Genomic DNA, 21,389 nt, shown 5'->3' on the forward strand with positions numbered 1-21,389 from the left:
ATAGATAACTTCTGAAAGGTGGATCTTTCATAGCATCCAATTTTATCTGGTCAAGCAATTCTCGTAATTCGATTATTTCAGATTGGAATATTCTCTTTATAGATGACAATGCTCATCCTCTTCCGTAATCACAAGTATGCATCTCATCTAATGAGTCACATTTCCGTGAGCTTAAGCAGGAATCAAACCTTTCTCTTCAAGGTACTGTACGATGATCTCAACTGCGCCAGCAACGTCGACTTGGTCAGTCCTGATGTGGATTTCAGGCTTGGCGGGAGCCTCGTATGGTGCAGAGATACCAGTGAAGTCTGTGTAAGAGAGACAAAAATAGTCAGTAAATGAAACATCTTCTGCGTTGCCGGACATCGCTATAGAACGTGGAGCGTTCGGAGTGAGATGATCGAATTAGATATCCATTTGAGCTCGATGTCCTCCACGAGTAGTTGACTGCCCCATCGCCTTCTTGCATTCTTCCCTCTTGGCAATAGCCCACGTTCACTTCATTGCACTCACCTTTGATTTCCCCAGCCCTAGCCTTCTTGTATAAACCCTTTGGATCTCTCTGCTCCACCACATCTAAAGGAGCATCCACGTAAACTTCGATGAAGGGAATAGCCGGAGAGTGATTCTCGTGTAGGGTTCGAGCGAGCTCTCGATCGGAGATGTATGGAGAGATGAAAGCTGTTATGGCGATTGTGGATGAGAGAGAGAAGAGAAGGGAGACTTCGCCTATTCTTCGGATCTACATTCAGAACGAATCATTAGCCAGTCGGAAAAGCGAGCATCGGAGTGGGGCTGATAAGAGGTGTAGATGTATGGCTAGTACGATATGAGGGTGAAAGGGGGATTTGCTTCGACTTACGTTCTCTACCCTTGAAGCTTGGTCGAATCCGAGATCCTAATGAATATAATTATTTTGTCAATTGATATGATGGAATTTCTCAGGCATAATGGAAGATTGACCCACCTTGTTCAATCCGAATCTGATATTATCACCATCCAATCTATAAGCGTGTAATTTCTTGTGCAGCAAGTGTTGTTCCAAGGCAGTAGCAATTGTTGACTGGTGAATCAAAGCGAATTGGTAGATTAGCTTCAGAAAGTTTCAATTCTGACGATGACCGATACTCACTTTTCCGGATGCACTCAATCCAGTCAACCAGATGGTCGCTCCTTTCTGGTTCAACAACTGATCTCGCTCATCTTGAGTGACTGAGCCTATTTAGTCGATAAACAATGTTAGCATGAAATACAGAAAAGTATGGATATTCATCAGTATGCTTTTAAGCCCTCGGAAGACCGAAATCAGCTTGACTTTCAGGGAAGTATGTCACGCACCAGGGTGGAAAGTGATGTTGGTGGCCATTTTGTCTATTGATCTGTGTATCCTCTACCTTCTATGTATCGTACTGAAGCTCTTTAGCAAGTATGAATGAATATGTAGTGGAAGCGGCGAGGACAGAAGGAAGATGTCATGATGTTTTGAGGTGACAAGATTGAAAAAAAACGAATTGTCACTGAATTCGTATGACGCACATCACGCCATCCATTCTCCTGAATTCCCAAAAACCAAAAGGGAAAATTCCAAATCTCATCACGCCAAAGCAGAGATTAGATAACCACGTTTCGATTGGGAGAAAGGTGGTGCAAGTGCCGAGGGGAACATGCATTCATTTGTAACATGAGCAATCATATCAGAATCGTATGTGCATACGAGTATGTATGTGTCTTAGGTGCAATTTAGGAAGAAACGTCCAAAAATCCTTCCTTCAGCATAAATTCGACACGTCAAATTCCCTTAATCGGTACATCCTATTCCAGCTCCACCATTCCTACCACTAGCATACGACCTATTATCAACCCATTTATCAGCACTCATGCGTCAGCGATTCTTGCAATGAGAACCACTCACTTCTTACCGCCTGTCCAAGGCCTAGGAGCAGGGAACATCCCTTTCATAGGGAACGTCCAACTTCCTACCACGGCAGGAGGTTCAGGTACCCCACCTTGATCCTCGTCGTCATCATCGTTCTGATACCCATTTCCAGTACCGTTGCTTAGTACAGGCGGAGCAGGAGGTGCTCGCGAGGCGGGAGAGATACCTGGGGGAGGAGGTGGTGGAGGGAAATGTGTTCCTGCAGGTTGAGGTCGTGTTCTTTCTGGAGTCGGGGAAGGGGGTGCTCGAGCTGGAGCTGGTGGAACGGCACGCTAAGGTTTCCAATGGAATCAGCATGAACTATGATACGCTCTTTCAGACGGAGAGAACATGGTCTGCGACGGACAATCGTACGATATCGGACTTGTCAAGGCTATACTCACAGAAGCAGGACTGGGCAGCGCGGGAGGCAGAGGCGGTACACCCCTACTGGGAGCATTCCTTGCCGGACTGATTCCAACGGGTGGAGGAGCTTCTTCCTCTTCCTCATATTCAGGTTCAGGCTCGGGACTAGGCTGCCTGGGTGGCGGCAGAGGAGCTCGAGGAGGAGGTATCCTTCTTGACCCTCCTGCAGGTGGTGCAGGGGGCGCAGGAGGTGTCGGAGGAGTAACAGAAGTGGAAGATGGTCTTCGAGGCGGTGTAGGTGGTGCTAGCGAGTTGGTAGAAGGTAGAGGAGGTGGTAGCCCTCTCGATGGTGTTGAGGTACTGGGTGTCCTGGAAGGTAGAGTGGGAGGTCCAGTAGGTCGAGGTGGAGGGGGAGGTGCGCGCTACAGTCACTATTGTCAGCTGAAATCCACGAAAAGAACCCTTCATCGTCACATCAACTCACTGGAGGGCCAGATGAACTACCAGGTCTAGGTGGCGGTGGTGGGACGGACCTCTATTGATTATGATCAGCTGACTATGCTATCATCTTGAAAATTGGGACAGCTTACCCCTACTGTGCTATTTGGTCTACTTGGTAGACTCGGCGCCCCATTCGGTCTGGGCGGAGGAGGCGGTGCGCCTCTACTGGGTGGAGCAGAAGCAGGAGGCGGCGGAGGTGGTGGAGGAGGAGCAGAAGGAGCAGATCTGCCTGGAGGATGTGGGACGTTTCTTCCTGGTGGCGTTGGTGCGGATCGAGCAGGTGGTGAAGGAGCAGGTGGAGGTAGAGGTGGTGCAGGCGGTGCTGTACGAGAAGGAGCTGATGGGGGCACGGGCGGTGCCCGAGGTGGTGCAGGTGGTGCAGGGGGTGCTCTGGGTGGTGCTGAGGTTGGCGGAGGCGGAGGAGGTGGAGCTGGCGGGGCGCTATGGGTTGCCAGATAAGTCAGCTTGTTCACTATTGAATAAACCACTGATAGGTGCCACTGGCTGTAGCTAGGTCATCAAAGGGGACACTGTTGAAATTTTCCTGTCTATGACGGCCCCCGCAATAGCTCTTTGTGGAGGTATAGCGGAAGAATCTCACTTACACTCTCGAAGGTGGTGCAGGCGTACTCCTACCGGGTGGCGGAGGCGCAGGAGGTGCTATCCTACTTGGTGGACCGGGAGGCGGAGGAGGTGGGGGAGGTGCGGCACTATGTCTACCTGCAGGTGAAGGACCAGGTGGTGGAGGGGGTGCAGCGGAGGGTTTGGATGGTGCTTTCGATAAGCCTGGTATTGGAGGGGCTTTCGCTAACGTTGAAGCTGCGGCTGAAATACGCGCCGATCGCTTATCAGCCTCAAGTACCTCATACACAGAGCCAGCTGATCTGGATTTAGCTCGTAACATGATATGGTGACTCACATGTAGCCCTATCGCCAGCTTTCTTCAACGTTGGCATCCCACCAGCAAACAGTCCTGCTAATTGTTGGGCAGGTCCATCTGATCCACTGACTGCCCCTCCTGCACCCGACGAAGATACGTTTCTACCTCCTCCACCACCACCTCCCCGGCCCCCTCCACCTCCACCGCCTGAAGAGCCACCACCTACTACGGCAGGTGCTGATCTATCGTTGGTCTGTGTCTTCTTTAGGCCCTTGCCCTCTGTCGATCGAAGAGCCAAGATATTGCATTAGCGAATGTCACCTCTGATTAGGTTTCTATCGGATGGTCCATGCGGACCTGAATGAGGAAGCCTCTTCGGCTCAAGAGGTGTGATCAGTCAACTCACGTTGGATCTGGGCCATCAAAGCCGCGTTCATCTTGGCTGATTCCTCCTATTCTCTCTTGTCTTCGGGTAATGATTCAGCAATGTATGATAAAGTATACGAAGGACGGCTTTCCAACTATAGCTCTCGGATTTCTCATGTGTTGTATTGAATGATATATACCTCCGAGTTATCGGTACTGTTGCTGCCAGGAATGCGGTGTGAAGTGAATTCAAGATAGGCTCGGTTGATGTTGATGATGATTGCTGGTGGTGATGATGACGGTGACATTACACAGCATGGGATGAGACGGGAGAAAATCAATAAAATATGTATCAAATATTCACATCATACGCCATATCATAGATAACCGGGTGTGATCATACAATTAATGCTACAACTGTTGTGAAGCACATGGATGATGAGTGAACAGCATAATAGATTGTAATTGTTGCCACATACACCTCGAGATCCCACAGCTATACATATCTCAGTAGAGTCAGCATCATGTCCGTCAACTTCTCCCCGTGTGAGTATTCACTGCGTAACCAGCGATATCCCCGCAGCTGATGACTGACTCTTGTCAAAAGATCAACCTCCCCCCGATGTCCCTTCGACCGACCCACCCGAATCATCAACCAAGAAAGGTAAATCCAAGAGACCATGGTTCACCAGGTGAGTATATCCCATTCGTCGCTATAACAAATATCGACTCAATCTAATATACCTACTCATTCGTACACTGTCCCGGTAGAGACCAATCATCTTATGCTACAAATTCATATCAATCTGGCGGATCCATCTCCGACCCAACCTCTCAAGCTCAGGCATATTCCAATGACCCCGAGGCAGCAGGTTTACTCAATGGCTCTGGATCTGGGATGGGAAACGGAGCGTTCGGTGAAGGAGATAGAGCCAATGCGTGGGAAAGTAGGTTCGGGTGGAGAGTCGATTTCATGGCTGCTGCGGCGTATTTGGGAGGACCCGTGACCGGTAAGTATAGTCTACGCAAGTGGATGACTATCAAAATTAATCGTGTATAATGACATCTCACTGATACATCATGAATGCTTGAAAACAGCCTTGCTGTTCTTGATATTGGAAACTCAGAATGACTATGTTAGGTTCCACGGTAAGTGTCTAAATCATATTTTACTATTATGGCAACAATTAGAATACACGGAGATGCAATGCAACTACCCCTATCGCCAGTCTTATCCTAATAATTCGTATGATCTATGTAGCCTACCAATCAGCGCTGTTCACCACCCCACTCCTAATTCTCTACCTAATCTTCAAACTCATCATTGTCCTTCCTACGTTCCTTCGTATAATATACATACTGGCTGCAGTAGGAGGAATGCTCTACGTCGCTTTCAGAGCCTGGAAAGATGCTCAGGAAGGGTTGAGTAGGTATTGGTTGCCTTATATCGGCGAGATTGCTGAGAGGTGGGTAGGGGAGGAGTAAGAAGGTGAGGTAGGAAGGGCTACAGTAATTCTAGACGTATTTTTCACGTGTTCGTTGATCCGATAGCCTAGATGAGATGTGAGAACCTGTGGAGATTAGATGAGGATGGTATTTGATATTTTTGTATGCATCTGAATGAACCTGGACCCTATGAACGAGTATGTATTCCGTTGTCATCGTTGAATAGATGATGGTTGATGGTTCGGAAGTCGCCGAGCCGAGGTGATCATAGCTGGTAACTTACTCGTAAACACAGTTGAATGATGGTTTGGTTGTATGTTGTCTTTCTCATTCTGCTTGCATATCATATCATATCCTATCAGACACAAAAGATCATCTACGGTCCAAACGGCTCGCTTAATCGGCTACATAATCTCAGAGCAAAAGATCCAAAAGGAACCCCAGGAAGCTCGAACGGGGAGCGTGATACACATTCCGACTACGGATTATCGAGAGGAGAAGGTCCAGAAGTTGTTCGAGGTTTACGAAGATGGTGTTACCACTTTGGATGAGGGGTGGTAAGGCCATCGTGAGTGAGCAATATATAGCGAATAGCGAGCAATAAACCCGTGTCTTTGTGAAGTAGAAACGCAGAAACTTCATGCTAATTGACGATCTCCTCCTACTAACAATCAATCTAGTCCATCCCTCTAACTCGACATCACATTCTTCAACTACCCCTCTTCCCTACCCTCCTCTTCTTCTTCGGCTTATTCATTCTCTATAACCAAATACGTCCAACCCCACCATACAGACCATATCATCCATCTTCTCCTCTCTCATCAAAGCAGTATGCACTATCCTCTTCACCATTCGTAGTTGATCCATCATTATTCCTTCCTCCTCCGCCGATAAATAAACCCGACTATTTACCTGATCCATTACCTCCCAAAAACTCAAAGATGGTCATTCCGAATTCGGTTCATTATGTATATGGTCTGAAGGACGTTAAAGATGGTGAGAGGGGAGAGGAATTACCGTATTATGCTTATTTGGCAATGAGGAGTGCTTTGATCAACCTGAAGCCGGAAAAAATGTATTTGTGAGTGGGAGCTGGGGCTTCATGATGAGGAAGTTTGTCGTATATTCAAGCAGTACTCCCCTTTGGAGGACAGAGCATCAAGTCGTAGCTGATACCCTTCCCATGCTATTGCTAGCCACTATAAACACCTACCTACCGGACCTTGGTGGGATCTCGTTTCGCCTCATCTGACGCTCATACGTACAGAAGTGCCCGACCAGATATACGGTAAACCCTTAAATCACTTTGCGCATAAAGCGGATGTGTTGAGGCTGTTGGCTATGAAGTACTCAGGTGGGATTTATCTGGATATTGATATCTATGTGTGAGTGAATCAAGGCAGTACTCAGGCCGTAGAGAGGCGGATTTTGCATGGAAATCAAAAGACACCAAGTTGCAGATCGTCAAAGCAGGGATAAATGAGACATGATCACGGGACTTGCGATGTGGAGTATCCTACTGAGATGATGGAGATAAATCGACTCTCATATAGTTATACCCAATGCTAATTCGCTCAATGCCATCACAGTATCAAACCATTCGACGACCTACTTTACTTCCCTTCTACTCTGGGTATGGAAGCTTCGCCTGATTCTAGACGATCAGCTTTGGATCCAGAGGGATTATGTGTAAGTGGAAGAATCACAGGAACATTTGTCGTGATCTCTGCAAACACGATAGTATTCTTATCACAAAATACAGTAGTACTTCGCTAATACCACATTGTCTGATGGCCCTCTCGTAGAACGCCATAATAATATCCACCCCTCAATCACCATTCATCGACCGCTGGCTGGCCTCATACGAGACCTTCGACGGTGGTGTCTGGGCTCACCATTCAGTGGTGAAACCATGGGAACTTGCTAGAGCACACCCGGAGGAGATCCAGGTATTGAGTGAGAGAGCGTTCTTCTGGCCTATGTGGCATGGTGAGGAGGTTCAGAAAGTACATGAGGAAGGGGAATTTGATTTTGATAAGACTGGGCAGTATGCGTGAGTTATCGTTTGGTTCAAAACCACATGAGCAGTCAGGAAGAGGGCTGATTGATTGGTTATGTCGTAGATACCATGCTTGGGAGTCTTTGGCAATGGGTTATTTGTCGAAACTCTCGCCCAGGAGTATAAGGGAGAATGATAATTCCTTTAACAGGATGGTCAAGAAGTGAGTTGAACCGTCTTTCTCTCTTGGCGACTAGAATATCTCCTACAGATAGATTGCATGATCAATTCTTTGTCCTGTGTCTATGTGTTTTGAGATGATGATGATGCTGATGTGATGAGCTCAGGTTTATCGGACCGGAGGACGATGAAGTGTATAAAAGGTGGAAAGGGGGAGATTAGAGTTGATACTATATGTATACATGATACATACGGATGCATATACTTAATAACGGCTGAATCATCTATCTTGCGAGGTCGCATATGTCCTTCTACGACTTATAAATGCTAGTGATGCTGTCGTAGACGATTCACCTCGTCTTGTAAGATAAGATGGAAATCCATGAATATGTGTCCCAGGTAATCGATCTCATTTGCCGAACGAGCATATTTCAACTTTTTTTGGACCTTTTCGTTCATCTCCATATCTCATCGGCTTATATCAACATCACACTTATCTTGACCTATCTATCTAGCTAGCTTATCCTCCATTGACTGCATATCGACTTCTCAATTACTCGTACTCTCTCCATTCCTGCTTCCGTCCATACGATCACCCGCGATGTCATCTTCCTCCTCCACCACTCCTTCATCAGACCCTACCGAGCAGCCTGAACAATCACGTTCACCCGCATTCGAACGATGGCGAATGTCCTTATCGAACTTTACGGGCCTAGGGTTGAGTGAAGAAGAGAAAGAACGTAGGACGTTGGAGAAGGATTGGGACAAATGTGAAAAGTATAAGAAGGATCTGATGAATAATAGTGAGTTGACATTTACATATCGATGCGTGGAGTATTATATATGCTGATGATAAGATGACCGATGACCTAAAGGTCCAATGATAACGTTCCTTCTGTCCCATCTCAAACATTCCGGATGCGAATTCGACTCATCCTCTATCCAGTGTCATCCATGTCCCGAGACTCGTTCTGGTGGTTTCTCACCAGATCATGGTATATTATTATGTCAAAATCGATTTTTCTCGAAAAAGCACATGGAAGATACGTTATCGCATGAATTGATACATGCTTTTGATCATTGTAGATTCAAGGTTGATTGGGGGAATTTGAGGCATCACGCTTGTTCTGAGGTGAGTGAGCGGTCCAGATGACGATCGGTGAGCGGGGGGAGGAGGAGAAGTATGGGCGTGCAAGTGAATCAAGGGAACAGTGGACATTGGACATTGGACAACGGATTTTATTCAGAAGAATATCAAACCCAAATTTCAAGCATGTGAATACCTATATTGACATTTCAACTTCTCTTTATGCAGATACGAGCTGCCAACTTATCAGGAGATTGTAGATGGACGAGAGAAGTGAAAAGAGGTTTTTACAGTTTCAATAAACAGCATCAGGTGGGTTCAAACATTCTTCAAATGGAAAAAATCTCAATACGGCAACCTGATCCTATTTCCCTTTTCATATTACTACTACACTACTTGACACGCTTGTTGCGGATACTCCATATCCACTCGACCAACCAGGCATGTGTCAAACGTCGTGCGATCTTATCTGTCCTAGCGAACCCATCTTGCAAATCACCAGAAATGGCGGAGAAAGCAGTCAATGAAGTTTGGGAGAGTTGTTTCAAAGATACTAGACCGTTTGATGAAATTTATTAGGGTGTTTGGACCTATTTCGATGAGAACAGAAGTTTGTGTGGACATACGGATCATCATTTGGTTGTTCAGAGTATATCAAGGCTTTCTAAAGCTTTGAAACAGAAGCAATAGAAGAAGCGGTAGACTGAGTATGTTTAGGTATAGGTGATACTCAATCAGAATAAGATCTTGACATACTTATTGATTGATATAAATGTAGTGGACAAAGAATCTATAATACCCTGCATAAAAATTAATGTTTGTATTATATACCATGCAACGTACAACTTGACCTCTCCCCTCTTAGCGCAGAGTGATACTTCCAGTATTGATCATCTATCTCACTTCGCATAAATAGAACATGGGACCCTTGTCTCAATACGTGTGTTGTAGAATGATAAGATCTCATGTCCTCATGAAGGTTTCTGCTTCTTGCATTCAAATTTTCTTCTTCTCGCCGTATATATCAGCCTCGACTGATTTAGTATTCAACCTCTATATCACCTTCATCACCTTTAATCACCACTCCTCTCTCTTCTCCCTCCTTTTCCTTCTCCTTTGGTTGTTCTCGTTCTCGTTCTCGTTCTCGTTCTCGTTCTCGTTCTCGTTCTCGTTCTCGTTCGCGATCAAGGTCCATCTCCTCTCTGGGCGTCCTACCAAAATCATCCCTATCCCTACCGCTATCCCCATCTTTGTTGGCAGGTTTAACCTGTTTCCTCAATTCTCTCAATTTTTCACTCAACTCTTCGATCCTCTCTTTATTCTTTATCGATTCACTCGATACTCTTTCTTTCTCCTTCTGCAAGGCGTCGATTTCTTCGGATATGACTTCGGAGATGTTGGCTTGGCGGGATTTAAGGGCTGATGTTTGGGATGGTAAGAGGATTTTAGGTAACTAGAGACAATATATGTGTTAGTAAGAAAGACCAGATGATCTTGAAAAAGTAGATGAAGATGAATGGCAATTTGCATAATATGAGTTGAGCTAAGTTGAGGAATTGGACAAAGCGCGAACAGCTCACGTAATATAATGGCGCTAGTTCCTTTCCACGAGGAGGTTCTCTACTTGGTCCTTTTATGAATGGTATTGGCGAAGGGTTCAATAAGTTGGTTTCGAATATCAGAGGTTCATCAGGTGGTAAGGATGTATAGAGGAATTTGGAAGTGGGTTTGAGGAAGTCGTGTCTAGCTTTCAACTGATAGAAAGTACAGTCAATATTGCTTATTCATTTATTCATCTTGAAGAGGTTCAGTTAGTCGATTCATCATGCAGGTCTTTGCCTCTGGAACTGGTATCACGAAATTGGTACGACAAGAGACAAGACTCACAGCAACTTCCTTATGCCTCAAAATATACTCTGCACTTTCAGTATTTATCCTCAACGTCTTGATCTCCCTCTCCGATTCCGCAATCTCGTTATGTAATGTAGTTTCTGATCGTAATTTCGCTGCTATCCGAGATGAGACTTGTTCTCTTCGTTTGGCCTAAAGACATGTCATCAGCTTCTTGCAGATCAAGAAAAATTCCCTCTTTCCTCCGCGTCTTTACACTGACTCACAGCTTCACTCGTCCTCGATGATTTATCATCTTTCTGGAATTTCTGCAAAGTACCTAATATATTACCGAACAATCGCTTGTTCCTAGCTTTATCTTCCACTTTTCGATCTGTTCGCATTCGTCTGAACATGTTGTTGAAAACGTCAACATGAGCTGCACAAAGGAGCTATAGTGACTGGCCAGCTCACTTTGCAGGTACTTCCTCTTCATCCTGTGCGTCTGGTCTCCTCGATCGTGAAGGGGACAGAGATGGACTCATCTCTACGTCGGGTGATCGACTATCGTATCTGAAAAGAGACCGAGTGCGAACGTCAGCTTGTACCATCGGACACCCGATGGGTAAAGCTTACTTTCCGGGTGATCTTGACATTTTGGCTGATGGCTCGAGTTCCTTCTTGCTACCCGTGATGAATCGAGTCGGCTCGCGTGTATACGAATGTTGCAAGTAAGAACATGCGTCACATCATCTTTCATCTCTCGTCGAATTATTCCAACATGGGATATCGCAATTCAAAGTACCGGAATATGCCACGTGCCTACCATCACTTGTCTGTCACGCCTAATTCGCATAACACGCCGTTGGTGATCCTTCGGAAGTCGACTCGCTCACACTGACACACCTCTCGATGCAACATTCAACGTTGATCATATCCATCGATCCTCTCCTCTTTCTCTCTTCTTCAAGAAGCATATCGCTTGGCCTCCCTCTCCTCCTCTCATCGTAGTCATCGCAGTTCTCGTTTCGGATCAGGATACCTAGACCATTCTTTCCTACGCGTCAATTGTATATTTTCATACCCTTCACAAGTAACGATCTGTATCAGTACCTATATCGTCTCCCTTCAATCGATCGATTGGACTCGACATTTGATATTTGGTTCTCATCAATACATCAAAGCACACACACAGCTTACGAGCTATCAGTGACTCCCTTACTATCATTTATTGTGTAATACAGGAGAAAGCATTGTAATAATTCATCATGGGTGAGTTGCCAGTGGCAAGATCGATGGTCGATATGGGATTGAGCTGATTTGATACAATCAATATAGGTATTCCAAAGGTTAGCTTCCCATACGAACCAATGTAGCAGGTCTATCGTCATGCGAAAGCTGACCATCCACATTTATTTGTACAGTTCTTCCGCTGGATCTCCGAGAGATACCCTCTAACTTCCCAGCTTATCACTCCAAACTCGATTCCGACGTTTGACAATTTATAGTGAGTTAGTCAGTCACCCATGGGCATCTCGACTGCATAGCTGATGGTATATCTAACTCCTCAGCTTGGATATGGTAAGCTGTCTTGCTCATCGTAGTTTATAGATTATACTGACTCGTGCATCACAGAACGGTATCATCCATAACTGTTCTCATCCACCTTCATCAGAAAATGACCCTCATTTCCGAATAACGGAAGAGCAGATGATTCTGGCGATATTCGCTTATATCGATCATCTGTTCACCAAGATTAAGCCACAGAAAGTCTTTTTCATGGCTATCGATGGTGTAGCTCCCAGAGCTAAGATGAACCAACAGAGAAGCAGAAGGTTCAGAACTGCCAAAGATGCAGTTGAGAAGAGAAGAGAAGCTGAGAAGAAAGGTGAAAAGCTACCGGAGGAGAAAGCTTTCGATTCGAATTGTATTACCCCAGGTCAGCTACATCTCGTTGTTTAAATTATAATAGTCGGATCTAGCTGATGTGTTTGTTCTATATCATATAGGAACACCGTTCATGGCGAGACTATCGAATCACCTTAAATACTACGTTACCAAGAGAATTTCAGAGGATGCCGAATGGAGAAACGTAAAAGTCATCTTAAGTGGACATGATGTCCCGGGAGAAGGTGAACATAAAATTCAAGAATATATCAGATTATCAAAAGCTCAACCTGATTATAACCCAAATACGAGACATTGTTTATACGGTTTAGACGCAGATTTGATCATGTTAGGTTTATTAAGTCATGATCCTCATTTCTGTTTATTGAGAGAAGAAGTCACATTTGGAAGGAAAACTAAGAAGACTACTGGGTAAGTCTTGACCTTTTCTCCACCCTCACTCATACTGCGAATGGGGTAAGCTGACGGTAAATGTATTGTATTAGACTCGCAAATACCAATTTTTACCTATTGCATTTATCATTATTGAGAGAATACCTAGATTTAGAATTCGGATCTTTGGCCACACAAATTTCGTTCAAATATGATCTTGAACGAATTATAGATGATTTTATACTCATGGCTGTATTCGTCGGAAACGATTTCTTGCCCCATTTACCGGATTTGCATATCAACGAAGGTGCTTTAGAGAGAATCTGGGGGATTTATAAGGAGATATTGCCAGTTGCTGGTGCGTAAGCTCATCCGCTATCTTGATCAAGTGGAACGACGTTAGCTGATTGACGAACAGGCGGATATCTGAATGAACATGGAACAATCTCGTTGCCGCGACTTCAACTTATGCTTGACAAGTTGGCGCAATTTGAGATTGATAACTTCGAGGAAGAATATGCCGACCAAAATTGGTACAAGGGCAAACAGAGCAAAGAAATTGAAGCTATGGAGAAAGCTCGAAAGAAGGGAAAGATGGGTAGGTCGCAGATCCTGTTCTTCCACCGTCGTGGATGAGATGCTAATGCATATCATCGTAGTCATCACCAAGGATCAACAAAAGATACTTAGTCAGGTCAGACAGTTCGTCACCAAGCACCAAGCCAAACCCTCTGCTGCCGACCGATGTGTAATAGTAAACACCCTTTCAGCAAGGGATCAACGATTCGTACAAGAACTGGGAGATGATTTGCATCTTACCACCACATGGGATGAAGTCGATGATTACGGTCAAAATCTCGTCGTCATGACGTTCAACCTCGAAGGAGTATCTGAAGATGGAGCTTCGGCAGTGGCTGACGAAGAAGCCGATGGCGAAGAGTGGGAGTCCGAAGAAGAGGATGAAGATTCCGAGGGGGCTTTGGCCATTCAAAGGGTATTCGCGAAGTACAACAAAGCGAAGATTGTCGATAATGTCGTTGAGGATTTCGAAGAAGCTTACGAAGAGAAGCTCAAGGAGAATTTAGACGATTGGAAGAAAAGATATTACAAGGAGAAGCTTGAGATTGATTTCAACAAGCCTGAAGAAATGCATGCTATCGTGTTTAGATATATAGAGGGACTTCAGTGGATCTTGAACTATTATTATAAGGGTGTGGCGAGTTGGGGATGGTTCTATAATTATCATTATGCACCCAGAATCACTGGTAAGCTCCCTTTTCCCTATATGTCTCAAAAAACGTAGCTGATTGAAAAGAACTTATTTAGACCTCAAGGGTATCCCCGATTTCAAATTCGATTTTAACCTTGGTAAACCGTTCACGCCGTTCCAACAGTTGATGGGTGTATTACCGGAAGAATCGAAAGAGCATGTCCCTCCCGCTTATAGAGTGAGTGAAAGCTTAGCTTATCGTGTCCATCATCCCTAAAAGCTGACGTTCGACATGTAGGATCTGATGTATGAAGAAACCTCCCCTATCATCGACTTCTATCCTCGTGATTTCGCTCTCGATATGAATGGGAAGAAGCAAGATTGGGAAGCGGTTATTAAGATCCCCTTCATTGATGAGGTACGACTGCTCAGAGCTATGGCTGGTAAGTCCGTTTCACTTACCATTTCAACTGTTGCTTATCCACGGACTACGACGATTAGCTCGAGATCAACGATTGACATCTGAGGAGAAATCTCGTAATCAGAATTACGTCGCTACGCAGTTCGAGTACGATGCCGATCAAGAAGCTTCTTACCCTTCATCTGCACCTGGTTACTTCCCCGATCTTGCCAAAGCTCAATGTTGTTCTAGCCCCTTCCATCTGCCAACCCTGGGAGATGGTATCGAATTAATCCTTGGTCTTCTTGACGGTGTACATCTCGGAGCCAAAGCTTTGGCTGGTTTCCCTTCCCTACAGACCCTGCCTCATCAAGGTACATTAGGTTATCACGGTGTCAATGTCTTCCAATCTGACTCTCGAAACCAGTCAATGATCATCACCATCACTTCGAAGCATGATCGACCTAACACCGGTGACATCGCCAAACGCATGATTGGTCAAAGGACGTTCCATTCATGGCCATATTTGCACGAAGGTATGGTGGTCGCCGTATCAGATGATATGTTCAAGTACGAACTTCAAAAGATGGGTAAGACTGCTAAAGTTGTCAGCACGCCTTTCAACCCTTTCCAAGCTATTGCATGGAAGAAGTCAGCGGATCATATCGAACATCACAACTCCAAGAGATTCGGTATCATCACCGGTAATGTCGATGTTGTCCTGCATGTTCGACCTCTAAAAGGCATGAAAAGACTTGACACCGGTGCTTTAGTCAAAGATTACGAAGGACCTGAAAAGGAGATTACTCAAGCTTACCAATTGGCCGTCAACCAAGTCACGTTCGAAGACGAGCGATACCTTGAACAAGCTGCTCCACCCATGTCTCAAGAATTCCCCGATGGTGAAAAGGTCATCTTCTTAGGTCAAATGGGTTATGGCACGGCTGCTCAAGTGATCAAGACCACCGATACGACCCTCGACGTAGCTTTGGCCTACTTCCCATCAGAGAAGCAAGAAAATCTCAATTTCTCGAAACTCGTCGCTCATCGACCAGCAGGAACATACTATCCTTCACCAGTCCTTGCTCGACGGCTCAACATCCCACCCTTGGGCCTTTCAAGAATTACCTCAACTCTGCTAGTCTTACTTGAAGATGGATCAAAGTCCAACATCGGTCTTGCACTCAAGTTCGAATCGAAGGGATTGAAAGTTTTAGGATTTTCCAGAAAGAACGATAGAGGATGGGAATATTCTGAAAAGACCGCTCAGATCCTGCAAGAGTACAAGGAAGCTTTCCCTGAACCTTTCGCTAATCTCGATAGTAGAGGTGGAGATTTGGTCACTTCCGCTGAACTTTGTCCTACCGCCGATGATCCTGATAGCGTTATCAAAGCTATGAGGAAATGGTTGAAAGAGAGAGACTTACTGGATCCAGAGACCGTTTCCTTGTTTGCTGAACAGCTTGAAAAGGTACGTTGCTCCGTTTGAACCGATCGAACGTATGTGCTTACGATCATTTTCACAATTTCAGGAATCTGTCGCGATGATCGAGAAGCTCGCCGACCAATATCGAAATATGAAATCACCTCACATGATCAAGCGAGCTGTAGTCAAGGCTATTCCTCGACAAGCTGTTCTCAAGCCTTCTCATGCCATTTATCGACTACAAGGGCAAACTTTCGCTGTCGGTGATCGAGTGATCATGGTTCAGGATGCTGCTGCGGGAGGTGTACCTCTAGCTATGAAAGGTGTCGTTGTAGGACTGGGATCAAGGGATATCGATGTGGTGTGGGATGTACCATTCATGGGTGGGGAGACATTTCAGGGAAGGTTAGTTGAAAGTCTTTATCTGAATCGAAGGTCTATGATTGATTATTGTTTTCCCATTAGATGTTCCGAATATCGAGGATCAACAGTTCCGTTCACTTCATGCTTGAACCTTACCCGACCACAATTCGCTGTAGGCGGTACTGACCAGGAGGATAGAGCCGTTGGTCAACACGCAGCCTTCAAACCTCAATTGGGACCCCGACCTGTATTGCAAATGCAGAACTATCAACCTTCCGCTCCTGGAAGAAAGACCTTCAACCAACACCCTCAACAAGCTCATACGATCATGAAAAACCCTAATAGAGCTCCGCCACAACATGTCAATGGGAATCAGAGTTACGGAAATGCCGCTAGAGGTATCAAACCACCTGTACAAGCTCAAGGTGGACAGCAGAGTCATGGCGAGAAATTAGCAAATGCCCTCGGTGCCAAGCATATTGCTCATAGACCTGGACCTGCTCATCCGCTACCACCACAGATCGTTAGAAGTCCCAACGCTCACACAAATGTTGCTCTACCTGTACCACTACCACAAGGTCGACCACAACCGAAGTACGAGGCTATTCAACCTGAAGTCGAACAGAATGGTCACGCAGCACCCGTTAATGGTGGATCTGGCAGAGGACGAGGTAGTAACAGAGGTAGAGGCAGAGGCAGAGGCAGAGGTGGGAACGTACGGGGTACAGCAGGCGAAAGACATTCATAATCATAGAAGGCTTCATCTGTCGCAATCATCTTTCCATATCTTTCTGCTGTGCATGTTCATGTATATTGTGAAGAAGTAAATTACAAATTGTTTATAGGATGAGGTGAAGTAGATGGTATTTACAACAAAGGGACTTCTGTATAATAACCCACTTAAGGGACAGCCGATGGGAACAGAAGGTTGAGAAAATCTTCCATGCCGAATTGCGAGATCCCAAATAATAACAATAAAAATGAGGGTATAGACTGTTCCCACATGTACCTCCTCCTAGCGTCAAGAAACCCCATCATGATCCGGAAGCGTTTCATGAATCCGACAAAGAAACCCGTATGAACTTGAGCATTTGTGAGCGCTGTGGCATCGGGACCTTCAGCGGGAGGTTGACCCGGTCCTTCCGAGGGCGTTGGCGCTTCTGGTGAAGAGACGTTGGAGTGGTAAGCTTGAAAAAACGGCCTTTTCGAAAATAAAGCAGTACTCCTCTGGGGACACTGTAAAGACAGGACAAGTAGAAGATGCCGAATCGACTGGTTGCATAGTCAGCCCCAACTTCCAAATGCCACTGACATCTGATCTGACACATGACATACATATCGTTAATAAGAGACGTGTCATGTCCAACTTCTTTCATCCTTCTTTCATACATGCCGGTTCCGAAAAGGCCAAGTGCCAGTATATTGTCGCAGATAACTGCATAGTAAATCTCTCTATCAGCTACCGCTACAACCTGAATATGCATTCTACTACAGATTCTCTCAAGGGGGATTGGCAGGAGCATAACATGTAATTTCACTCTCCAGCGACGATCAGCCAACTTTGAGGCTTTATGTACCCTGCATCATAGCATGTGCTGCAGGTGTCAGCGAAGATTATGATGTAAGATCTGCACCTCTCGGTCGGTATGTCAGTGCTTTGTTAATGACTACTTCGTAAGGTATGCATGACTCAATGCGATTCTCTCAGAGAAACCGAAAGCCTTCGTAAGGAAATTACAAACAACTCTCACGGCTAAGCGAGATTGCGTCTGTGTGTTGTCAATTCAACCATTATATACTGTATGGCTAGTCTTGTTGGCAGTATATATGGAATTGTGTAGACGTAGGTATATTGTATTATCGGTAATTACAATGCATGCAATTGCAAATGAGGTAAGTACAAAGGTGAGTGAAGAGGATAATATAGTAATCCACAATCAGTAAAATCTGCCTCGGGTGGACTGTATGCATGTCCCGTCAGAATGCGCTTAAATCAGTACCCTCGAGAACTCACCGACGACAGTAGAAAAGGAGGGGAGATACAACTCAGAACTCAACGATGATTATACTCCTGCCAGTCCCGCAAAGGAAGAGATAAGGGTTGAAAAATGACCAGTACGTTGACTTACACAAGAAGAGTAGCCAGCATATTGGCGACAGAGAAGGACGAGGCTCATTTGGCCCGCGGGATTGGGTCGCGTCCAGAGGATTATCGGAAGAAGTAGCCGCAGGTTGTTGCACTACAACCACTTGATATCTTCCTAGAAGCTGTTGGATGGAGAGCAAGCACACCCATTGAGCTTGTAAATCCCATTATTCCCAGATCCCAGACAATTCAAGATCTGTAAGCTAGTTGATATCGCCACAAACGTCGCCCCTCATACTTCCGGAAGTGAGCCATCATAACTCGGATCTAAGCACGTTTTCTCACCCTGATTCCGTCTTTGCAGGATGTATCAGACACAACTTATGGTTGATAAACTTTCGGACCTCCGTTTTAGATCCGGATAGTACTCGAGTCCTCCTAGATAATGCCTTGTAAGGGGTGCTTTGGGGATAACCATAAGGTTCGGATGGGTTGTTCAACGCTGGATTGTGTGTGTATATAAAGTGCAGTATCATCCGTTAGGAAGTTCAGTGCGAATCTTCTGTATACAACCCCCTTATTCCTCACTGCACACAAGTTGAAAGTGGGACGAGTCCAACCTTACAGCAAGAAAAAAAATAAGTGAATCCCGCCTCCCTTCCTCAATCGAAGGTCATTCAATCCACGATCAACCTGCACATCAGAATGGATGTCCAGTGGATCCCATTGAACATGCCAAAGCAGAGAAGAAATTAGTCCGAAAGATTGATTTCCTACTTCTACCTATCATGTTGATCACCTATGGGTTACAGTACTATGATAAGAACACCTTGTCCACGGCGATTTTATATGGGATGTTGGACGATTTGGTGAGTGCATTAAATCACCTGCTTGATAGATATTGTCTAATCCTTGTTATTGATGTTGATCAATGGTAGGACTTGACTGAAACTAAAAATGGGGTTACATACCTTACGAGATACAGTACTGCAGCAGCTGCATTCTATTACGGATACATCGTAGCTGTGAGCTGTTTCGAGTCTTATATGTACTATGCGTCCTGCTGATGCTGGCGTTGATATGGGATTAGGTGCTATCCATGGGATTGATTTTCACTCGATTCCCCCTAGCCAAAACAGCCTTTTTCTTCGTTTTGATCTGGGGTATAATCTGTATTCTCACCGTGGTAGTCCACTCATACCGCGGATTCGTAGTCCAACGTGTTTTTCTGGGTCTGGCAGAAAGTACTGTCAGTCCTGCGTTCGTGGCTATCACTGCTTTATGGTGGAAACCTCAAGAACAAGCTAAGAGATTAGGTATCTACTATTCGTCTACTGGGGTGAGTCCGATCATCCCTACCTACTTACTTAATGACTACATCTGATTTCGCTTGAGTAAAGCACATAAATTCTTGTGCAAGTGCTGATGAGTAGATCTACCTTTCTAGATATTCTCAATGTTCACTGCTATAGTTAATATCGGATGGGGTAAAACCGGCGGTTCTCATCCTTGGAAATCAATGTATTATTTCGGCGGATCATTCACGATCTTTTGGGCTATACTCATATACTTCATCATGCCTGATTCTCCCCTTCGACCAGGTAGATTTTTCACCGAGAGGGAAAAAGCAATACTCAAACGGAGATTCGATGAAAAATCCCTATGGACAATCTTAACAGCCTATCAAAGTCTATCAACTCATCGAAGCGGTAAAAGATATCAAAACTTGGATTTATTTTTTGATGGGTGCAAGTATATATATCTGTAATGGATCTGTTACAGTTTTCGGAGCGAAGATCATTAATTCCTGGGGGTACGATTCGATCAGGTCTACGGCTTTGATGATTCCCGGGGGAGCTATGACGGTGGTTACGATTTGGATATTCGCCTATTTTGCGGATAGGTATAAGAATATCAGAACTATTGTGAGTGATACAATCCCATCCCAGTTTTGGGTTTATCTGGTTGTACCGAAATGAATGATGTACTTTATGGTCAGATGGGCTGACGGTGTGGTTGACATTTGGCTATAGCTCCTTTCTATAAGTACTATACCAGTCATAGTCGGATGTCTAGTCGTGTAAGTGTATCTGTCAGAAATATTTGCCACCCTACTGTGTTATACTGACCAATCGAGCTGATGATCCATGCTTTATTGCCATGTTGATTGCTACTGTATTCTTTCAGCTGGCAGGCACCCTGGCATCCCCGTGTAGGCCCACTGATAGGATACTACCTCGTAGCTGCCTTTGGTGCTCCATACGTGGTAAGTGATTTTCAACTATATACAACCCAAAAGGTCGCCTGGGTGCTTATTGGCTTTGAATGTGATTTCGTTGCTTCAGCTGCTTCTGTCCCTCGCCACTGCCAACACGGCAGGAGCAACCAAGAAAGTAAGTTGATCAACAAACCATTTGTCCTATGTCCCGTGGAACACCTAATACTGAAATGCAACTCCTTGACTCGATAGGGAATTACGACCTCGGCAATTTTCGTAGGATACGTGACTGGTAATATCATCTCGTCCTCGTGAGTACAGAATCTATACCCAGCCCACAGCACTTTATCAATGTAAGTACCTAATCATGTTGTGATACTGACAAAGTCAAATGTAAAATTGATTGTAGCCTGGTATTCACTCAAGAAAAACCAATCAAATATCGTTCTACCTGGATATCAGTCATAGTAGCTATGGTATTCGCATCTTGCGCTTCTCTCTTATTGAGATATATCTATATTAAAGAGAATAAACGGAGAGATGCCCTATTGGACTCATCACCTTCATCCTCGTCGAGGTGTGATGAACCACAATCCTCTCAGAACGACGCAAATGATCGAGAGAAATTCGAAGGAACAGCAATAGATGGTGTACCTGGATTAGGAGATGGTATGGTGTATGAGGATAAGACTGATAAAGAGAGAATGGAGTTTAGATATACGTATTAGGGTCGAGAGATGGATCGTTGGTTTTAGTAATTAGAAGGGTCGGAAATTATAACACAAATATGAATATCCTTAGTCAGGTGATTAATCCCTACCTGGGTCGGATATAAA

General features: G+C 45.0%; 8 protein-coding genes across 8 annotated transcripts; 5 read left to right on the plus strand and 3 right to left on the minus strand.

The window, feature by feature from the left end:
- Positions 1-171: 171 nt before the first annotated feature.
- I203_104508 (adenylylsulfate kinase) lies at positions 172-1,366 on the minus strand (the record flags this gene model as incomplete). The annotated part of the gene is made up of 6 exons (XM_019143904.1): positions 172-308; positions 514-742; positions 863-898; positions 968-1,063; positions 1,133-1,218; positions 1,339-1,366. The coding sequence occupies 6 exons, from the start codon at positions 1,364-1,366 to the stop codon at positions 172-174; spliced, it is 612 nt and encodes a 203-aa protein (XP_019006953.1).
- A 432-nt stretch (positions 1,367-1,798) lies between these two features.
- I203_104509 (uncharacterized protein) lies at positions 1,799-4,099 on the minus strand (the record flags this gene model as incomplete). Its single annotated transcript, XM_019143903.1, has 8 exons — positions 1,799-1,850; positions 1,913-2,208; positions 2,320-2,703; positions 2,766-2,816; positions 2,872-3,223; positions 3,388-3,607; positions 3,702-3,941; positions 4,069-4,099. 8 exons carry the CDS (start codon positions 4,097-4,099, stop codon positions 1,799-1,801), a joined length of 1,626 nt encoding a protein of 541 aa, XP_019006952.1.
- A 453-nt stretch (positions 4,100-4,552) lies between these two features.
- On the plus strand, positions 4,553-5,513 carry I203_104510 (uncharacterized protein; the record flags this gene model as incomplete). Its single annotated transcript, XM_019143902.1, has 5 exons — positions 4,553-4,574; positions 4,636-4,720; positions 4,800-5,038; positions 5,127-5,177; positions 5,290-5,513. The coding sequence occupies 5 exons, from the start codon at positions 4,553-4,555 to the stop codon at positions 5,511-5,513; spliced, it is 621 nt and encodes a 206-aa protein (XP_019006951.1).
- A 490-nt stretch (positions 5,514-6,003) lies between these two features.
- Positions 6,004-7,875, plus strand: I203_104511 (uncharacterized protein; the record flags this gene model as incomplete). Its single annotated transcript, XM_019143901.2, has 7 exons — positions 6,004-6,042; positions 6,155-6,555; positions 6,671-6,859; positions 7,064-7,163; positions 7,280-7,527; positions 7,598-7,696; positions 7,821-7,875. The coding sequence occupies 7 exons, from the start codon at positions 6,004-6,006 to the stop codon at positions 7,873-7,875; spliced, it is 1,131 nt and encodes a 376-aa protein (XP_019006950.2).
- Positions 7,876-8,254: 379 nt separating this feature from the next.
- Positions 8,255-9,319, plus strand: I203_104512 (mitochondrial inner membrane protease ATP23; the record flags this gene model as incomplete). The annotated part of the gene is made up of 4 exons (XM_019143900.1): positions 8,255-8,456; positions 8,529-8,785; positions 8,969-9,052; positions 9,182-9,319. 4 exons carry the CDS (start codon positions 8,255-8,257, stop codon positions 9,317-9,319), a joined length of 681 nt encoding a protein of 226 aa, XP_019006949.1.
- Positions 9,320-9,779: 460 nt separating this feature from the next.
- Positions 9,780-11,226, minus strand: I203_104513 (uncharacterized protein; the record flags this gene model as incomplete). Its single annotated transcript, XM_019143899.1, has 6 exons — positions 9,780-10,193; positions 10,321-10,494; positions 10,628-10,783; positions 10,858-10,978; positions 11,045-11,143; positions 11,207-11,226. The coding sequence occupies 6 exons, from the start codon at positions 11,224-11,226 to the stop codon at positions 9,780-9,782; spliced, it is 984 nt and encodes a 327-aa protein (XP_019006948.1).
- Positions 11,227-11,838: 612 nt separating this feature from the next.
- On the plus strand, positions 11,839-16,997 carry I203_104514 (uncharacterized protein; the record flags this gene model as incomplete). Its single annotated transcript, XM_019143898.2, has 14 exons — positions 11,839-11,842; positions 11,909-11,919; positions 11,995-12,077; positions 12,142-12,151; positions 12,206-12,509; positions 12,580-12,889; positions 12,964-13,208; positions 13,269-13,448; positions 13,510-14,115; positions 14,177-14,298; positions 14,359-14,503; positions 14,562-15,931; positions 15,993-16,291; positions 16,352-16,997. The coding sequence occupies 14 exons, from the start codon at positions 11,839-11,841 to the stop codon at positions 16,995-16,997; spliced, it is 4,335 nt and encodes a 1,444-aa protein (XP_019006947.2).
- Positions 16,998-19,123: 2,126 nt separating this feature from the next.
- I203_104515 (uncharacterized protein) lies at positions 19,124-21,281 on the plus strand (the record flags this gene model as incomplete). The annotated part of the gene is made up of 10 exons (XM_019143896.1): positions 19,124-19,204; positions 19,274-19,360; positions 19,426-19,674; positions 19,783-20,044; positions 20,118-20,260; positions 20,369-20,415; positions 20,523-20,601; positions 20,681-20,728; positions 20,806-20,864; positions 20,963-21,281. 10 exons carry the CDS (start codon positions 19,124-19,126, stop codon positions 21,279-21,281), a joined length of 1,374 nt encoding a protein of 457 aa, XP_019006945.1.
- Between the last annotated feature and the right edge of the window lie 108 nt (positions 21,282-21,389).

This window comes from Kwoniella mangroviensis (genome assembly GCF_000507465.2).
Source record: "Kwoniella mangroviensis CBS 8507 chromosome 1 map unlocalized Ctg01, whole genome shotgun sequence".
Lineage (NCBI taxonomy): Eukaryota > Fungi > Basidiomycota > Tremellomycetes > Tremellales > Cryptococcaceae > Kwoniella > Kwoniella mangrovensis.